This window comes from Carettochelys insculpta, chromosome 19, assembly GCF_033958435.1.
Source record: "Carettochelys insculpta isolate YL-2023 chromosome 19, ASM3395843v1, whole genome shotgun sequence".
Lineage (NCBI taxonomy): Eukaryota > Metazoa > Chordata > Testudines > Carettochelyidae > Carettochelys > Carettochelys insculpta.
Window position 1 is genome coordinate 6,179,873 of NC_134155.1, and position 6,832 is coordinate 6,186,704.

Below are 6,832 nucleotides of genomic sequence, written 5' to 3' on the forward strand. Positions count from 1 at the left end.
GGAATTCATAAAATCCCACTGAGGTCCCTAGTGGAGTGAAGGGTCCAGCTATAGGAATTTTGTCACCACTAGTAGGAAGTTGCCACAGTGGACACACAGGCTTAAAATATCTCTCCTGAGTAATTGTACAGCATCCAGAACCATGTATTTAGGAGCAAGTAAGTCCTTATGGGAGAGAGGTTACAGTTCCTGACTTGCATTACTTTTGACTGGTCTGGTCTGCCAGTGGTTAGATAGTGGATACAAAAATGATACTCATTCATTTGAGCAGCCTCAAGTTACAATTTTAGAAATGCTTTGGCGTCTGCAGAATGGCATTGAGTAGCTACATTGCTAAGCCCATCCAGTTTAGTATTTGGAGCTCTTTATAGACGGGAGAAGGCAATGAGTATGTAAACTTATCAGTGATTCTTATTACAGTCATCTGAGAACAAGGTGTTCAGTAACGTACTGTTAGTTTCTGTGCAAGTCATCTGCCATAAAACATGGAGTGAATCAGAACAAGGTTCATCGTTCCTTCTTTGTTCCTTTGTTAATCACTGACTAGTGGGAGGTGCCTTTAGAATTTGCTAATGCATTCTTTTTGGATAAGGATGACGCACAGATTGTCCTAATAAGGACTTAGTTTGAGAAAGGAGCCGCCTTCTTTGTCAAGATGGGGGCAAGTCACAGGGCAGGCAGTTTCTTTTTTAACTGAGGGATGACACAAGCACAAGTCATTTCCTTATTAATCGGTTCAAACCAGTTCTTACAGGAACTGCTGGTGATAAATGTGGGACTTCTGAGAAGTCATTCATTTTTGTCTCAGCCGTGCACCAGTGCACATCCTTAGCTAAGCTTCTCCCTGACTTTGAGGAAGTGCTGGAGCATATTGCTCTCTGTGTTACCTCTGAGTTGATTATCCATCTGCTGTGACATCTTTTCTTTTTTTACCTCTTTTTGTTTTTTTTCTTTTTGAAAGTCTGGGGGGCTCACTTGTCCCTCTTCTTCAGATGACCTGATAAGACACACTATATTGTATGGGTCTCCCAATTATCCCATGGGGGGCGATGCCTTCCGATCTCTGGCTCCAATCTGAATTTGGTTCCTTTTCAGCCAAAGGTGGTAAGTTTAAAAAAAAAATAAAAATAAACTATTTTCTTGTTTTTCCCCTCCCCTCTCAAATTTTGTCATCTTCGCTGGGATGAAATATACATCAGTGCTGTCCCAAGAATAGGTCCATCTCTTCAGAAGCCTTTTCAAGAGTACTTGGAAGCTCAGCGAATAAAACTTCACCATAAATCCGAGGATGGAGTGCCACAGGTAAGAATTATACCCTATACCCCCTTTTCCTTTCCTCTTTGCTCTCCCTGGACATCTTACCCATTTTATCTGGGTAAGTTTTTATTCTAGTTTTCCAAGACTTGCAACTCTCAAAGGAGATAAGGCTTTGAATCTATTGGGGGGGGAGAAAAAAAAAGCCAAAAAGTTCAGAGGAAAAACTGCTTTTGTGCTACATACAAGTGGATTAGACATTCTGTCCCTTTGGGAGTAAGTTAGGCAGCTAAGGCAAGCTGGTGGTTTGCCCTGAGGTGTTCTGTTCATTTCTTTATTATTCAGATCTGTTCCTACAATGGGCAAGCTAACAAAAGACAGGGAAAAGTTCACTTCACCTGTATGATTATAGGTGAAGAATTCCCTATTGTATCAAATATTATTAAAGCATATAGATCTGAATTTCTTTTTTTCCTACTTGCCCCTATTCCCCCAAAAAACCTAACCAACAAAATCATATCTTGATGGTCAAAGAGAAAATATAAGGAAAAGCTGATGTTTAAGCGGGGGGAGGGGGCTTTTCTTGAAAAATCTTTTAAATATATGTTCCACAGCTTTAAATGCCAAAGGATTAAAGAACATCTAAATTTTAGACCTGCTATTTTTAGGATAACTAAGATATAAATATACACAAACTAATAACATATTTCAAGCCCAGCACCCTTTTTCTGTAAACATTTGCTTTTTCTAATTCTTAACAGAAAAAGGGGAGCAATTAAGGGAAGATCAGTTTGGAATAACTCTGGGGAAGCAAATGCTGGCCTTTGCAGAAAGCTCTATGCAGTACACTGCCGCCCTCCTTTGACCAGAAGGGAAAGTAGAAAAAAGCACAGGACTGAAGAAGACTGCAGGAGAAGCATGTTTTTTTAAGTCTGTCACATTAACTAGAAAATGATACTGAGCAGAGGCTGATACTCTACAGGCATTTCAGTAAAAACTGATTTAACCAGTGGCTGTAGTGTATCTTCTGCAACTGAGTAGGACTCCCTTCAGGCTTGGCTAATCTTGAACTTTATAAAAGGGCAACAAAAAGAAACAAAATAATGGAAAATGAATTACTTATCCACTCACCCCCTAGAAATGATTAGTTGCCCCGCAGTGATTTAGCAGCTGGCATTAAAAGACAAAAAAGTTAGGTTTGCAAAGATGCCTGCAGGAGTCCTGTTAGTTTGTGCTTGTTCCTGTTGTAGTCTGATAAATTAGACAGACTCCTGAGATGGTTAGATTCTTTCCCTTCAGCTAGGAGGAGGAGAATTCTTTGGTGTTCTGCTAATCTGATTTCTCCTTTGTTCTGTTTGTTTTGTTTTTGCAGGGGGAGAACTGGTTATCATGGATGTTTGAAAAACTTGTGATTGTCATGGTTTGCTATTTCATCTTATCTATAATAAATTCCATGGCCCAAAGCTATGCCAAACGAGTGCAGCAGAAGATGTACTCTGAGGAAAAGACAAAATAAGATGGGCAAAGCCCATTGAAATGGGCTGTAGCAGACATGCAAGTGACAGGTCTTACCATATGTTCTAAAAATTGGCATTATTCAAAACAGGGAAAAACTTTTTAAAATCATCAGTTTCCAGCTGTAACAAGTTTTTAATTTTTTTTTCTTTTGAAAGTAACTCGCTTTTAGCGAATAACTCCCATTTGCAAACGTATGTATGTTAAGGTAATGTATATATTCTCTTTAATTCCATCTGAGTTGTACTTTCTGGAGTGGCACGTGTTATGCTAACTAACGTTGAACATAAATGCTTTCCATTCACGTTAATTCCAACATTGATTTAATACGTAGCTGAACTCCAGATTATTAACTTGCAGCCTGGCCTAAAAATAACAGTTTTTAAGGATGGCTGTCATGCCTCACAATTTCAAAGTAATTGAAACTCATGTAAATGCTAGTAGACTGGGTAACAGTCTTGCATGTCCCTCATGGTAATACGAGTCCATCTGAGTGCTCAGAAATGCCGTCCCATTGCACATACTCTCAGTTGGAAAAGCCGCCCTCACCAACTTCATCATGGTGTAAACAGAGATGGTTGATGTCAGACTGGTGCAGTTGACTTTTTTTATTCTGTATATTTAGAATGACGTCAAGATAAAACTTTATAAAGTCATCTTTGATCATTCCAGAATTTCTTGTGTTGGTCTTTATAAACTCTCTTCTCAACACATTTGGTATACTTAGTTTATTTTTAGTTTCTTTATTAAACCTGTGTCTAGTGCATTGCATGCTTACTAATCCTTCCTGTACAATAAGTACAGAAATGTTTTTGTTCTCGACTTTTTTTCCACTGGACGTTCTTGCTCAGCAGAAGGAAGTAGAAACCATTTACTTGGCACCTTCCAGTAGGGTTTGGTTTATTTACATAAGCAAGTAAAACAACCTGACTAATTTTTTTATCATACACTGTAGATGTTTTCTTAATATCAGGACTACAAAGAACAGCACCATGAAGCGCAGAAATCAGAAGTTAAGTTAGGTTTGATGTAAAATACAAGAATGGCAGTTAATAACCACAGTGAAGAACGTTAATGTATACCTTAAATTATCACTCTTCTTATACATATTGTTATAAATCAGTGTGTGAAATTAACTTACATTGAAGGGTTAGACTTGTTGTCGTCTTAGTAGAGAGGTGATCATTCCGTTCTACCATGTATATACAATGAACAATGCTTTTCTCATAGTCCCTGAACTAGTAGAAATGCAGTTTTGTTGTCTCCACAAGGAAAATAAAATAATTGGCATTTAATAAGATGTTCTTAAAAGGTGGTACATGGATTCTTTAGGCTAGAACGGGCTCAACACCTTTTAAATTAGATGTATGTAGGGCGGCTCTGGAGCAAGGTGCAGTAAATGTGCATTTTATTCAGTCTCCTCTCTGAATGTTCACTTGTGTTGCCAACCGTCGTGACATCTCCATGGCTGTACCATCCTGTCGGATAGCTTATCAGACTGATGTTGACTGTTGGATCTCATGGCAACAACAGTCGGTAGGCTGTCTGACATTTTGGTATCTTTCATCTGACCGTTTGCTCATCCATCTCAAATTCTGTCTTTCATTGAACATGGACGGGCATAGAAGTATTTAAAGTTTAGAATGCAAATGATTTTAAATGTAAAGACTTTTTATAACTATTTTTCTTAAAATATAGCACTCTGCATAAGAAACATCTTAAAAGTACAGGACAAAGCGTGTGAAACTTATACTATTTTTGCTTTTCTGTGCATCATACTTAATTTTAAACAAGTGGTGACTGTTAATTGAATGTGCAAAGAGGATTTTATATAGACTTCTCTAAACATTGTTTCTGAGAAGCAGATTTCTTTTAGACCAGCTAAAAAAAATCCCCATGGGACATTTTACAAAGGGTGGTAAGTTGCCCAACTCCCACTGAAATCCAATGGGTGTTGGAGACCCCACTCCTGTTTGTGCCTGGAGATTTGAAAAAGAACAAAATCTAGCAACAAATTCATATGACTAATTATATGTGCATAAAATCATCATTATTTGATATTTCACAGCAAGGATTTAAATTGGCAAAAACTTAAATTGTGCAATTTGTGGTTAATTATGTGTTATATTCAACAGCTTTGAGGCATTTGTTTTTTCTCCCAACATAATTTGAGTTAGGGAAACATTGTGGTTCGCCATTTGTATCACTCTAATAGCAGCTTTGAGTTTTTTAGATCTAACATCTACCAAACATATGGGATGCTACTCTCACTTAAACCAAAACCACTTTGCACCACTCCTGTCGGTGAAAAGGGCCCATAAATGAGTTAATTTTGGCCTACTTTAAGATCCCTTCCTTCATGGTAGTAGAGTGAGGTGAAAGGGACCTGTGTAATTAAGAGTCTGGCCCTAGATCTTTCTGCCTCACAGCATGTCTTCTGGTGATTTCTCAAACATGCTTCTGGTGGCCTCTTTTACCCAAAGTCTTAGCAGTGACTCTGCCTAGAGAATAACATCCAAAAAGATTTTACGCTTTTCCCTGTGTGTGTATATAGATTGCTCTGGAAGCCACCTCTATATGTGCCTATTCTGATGAACTGTGCTGTAATTCTGCGAACTTTCTAAAGTTCATCTTTTATCTGATACTTAGAGAATGGACTAAACCCTATACCTACTACTATCTTATCGGACACTGGATGGTGAGCCTTTAATATTTAATACAAGGTAAAAAAATAAAGATTTTGAGTTTGAAGTCTTAATGCTTGCTCGAATAAAAATAAATATATCGAAGTGGTATAGCGATTCCTTTTGTTTCATTTTAGCAGAATAGAGTCCATTGTTTCATATTTAGCCCTTTTTATGTTATCTTCTGTGTGCGGTACCAACACAGACATCCAGTAGTAAACATGATCCAAGAAGAGATTTCACAACTGCCATTTGACAAATTCAAAGGAAAGTCCAAAGCCTTTAACACATGTGGAAATGGGATCTGGTAATTTGAAAAACAAAAGATGCCTATTGTTTCTGTGTTTTCTAGATGACATGGCTACTCCGTACTAAAGGAGGAAATTATTCAAATAGACCTTAGCTGAATTACATTAAATGAAGAAATATTGATAGGTAAATCACCAGTGTAAAATGTGGTTAAATCACTGATTTCACTTATCGACTGTAAATATGAAATAACAAGGCAGCCAATCAACCTATCATTATCAAGAATAGTGAATCAGAGCTGAAGCCACAGAAGGGATTTCAATAGATCCTCCTCATTTGTTATCTAGGGGACTCTAGGCCAGGCCCAGTGTCTGACCTGGCTTGGAGGATCTCAAAGAAAACCATCTGTGATGAGAAATGTTTCCATTATAGGCAAGCACTGTATTTCCCTTGCCACCCATAAAAATAGCTGTGGAAATTGCCTGTTCACTGACTCTCTCCCTGTAGCTCTGAACCACCTTTCTTGATATGTTGCACTGTTTCTTATTGGAATTATCATTAAAATGGCTGCCCAAGGGATTATGCAGCTGCCCCGTTCATATTAGCAGAAATGTTTAACCAATATCAGATGTTCTTGAGTAGTTGTGTATAATATCCTTTCTTAATGTCCATATTGGATCTAATTTTTAAATTGTTCTCATTCCAGCCTCGGTCTCTTTGCAAGTACAATAGATTGCAAGCACAAACAGCAGTTAGCTATCTCCCGATTAACAGGCACAATTGAAAATATAAATACCTGTGCCCATAATTGACTGCAGGTGCAAAAATAAAGAAGAGCGATTATGTGTATTCCTCTGAGGCAACAATAAAAATTGCAGTTTTCCTTGGAGCGCATAGTTAAAAATACCTTTTAATAGCAGCACTGTGCTAAAAGGTTGAAATTACTCATATGCATGATAATTGGAAATTTAACACCCTCCTTGGATTTCAGATTCTATTTTTGTGGGAGAGGAGAGAGTTCTTTTTAGTTACTACTCCCAGCTCCCACAGGGCTGCAATCGTAGCAGAGTGGCTATTGTCCTTTCACTTTCCATAATGCAAGGGGGAGCCGTGTTAGTCTATATCTGCAA

The 6,832-nt window shown here is 37.9% G+C and overlaps 1 protein-coding gene across 4 annotated transcripts in view; it reads left to right on the top strand.

Moving 5' to 3' along the window:
* VMP1 (vacuole membrane protein 1) overlaps window positions 1-5,562 on the top strand; it is a 101,838-nt gene extending 96,276 nt beyond the window's left edge. For all 4 annotated transcript variants that reach the window (XM_075013504.1, XM_075013505.1, XM_075013506.1 and 1 more), the window contains 2 exons: window positions 1,200-1,302; window positions 2,627-5,562. In XM_075013504.1, coding sequence (XP_074869605.1) covers window positions 1,200-1,302; window positions 2,627-2,770 — 247 coding nt within the window. In that variant the 3' untranslated portion in view covers window positions 2,771-5,562. The remainder of the gene's footprint in view (window positions 1-1,199; window positions 1,303-2,626) is intronic.
* The last annotated feature ends 1,270 nt before the right edge of the window (window positions 5,563-6,832 follow it).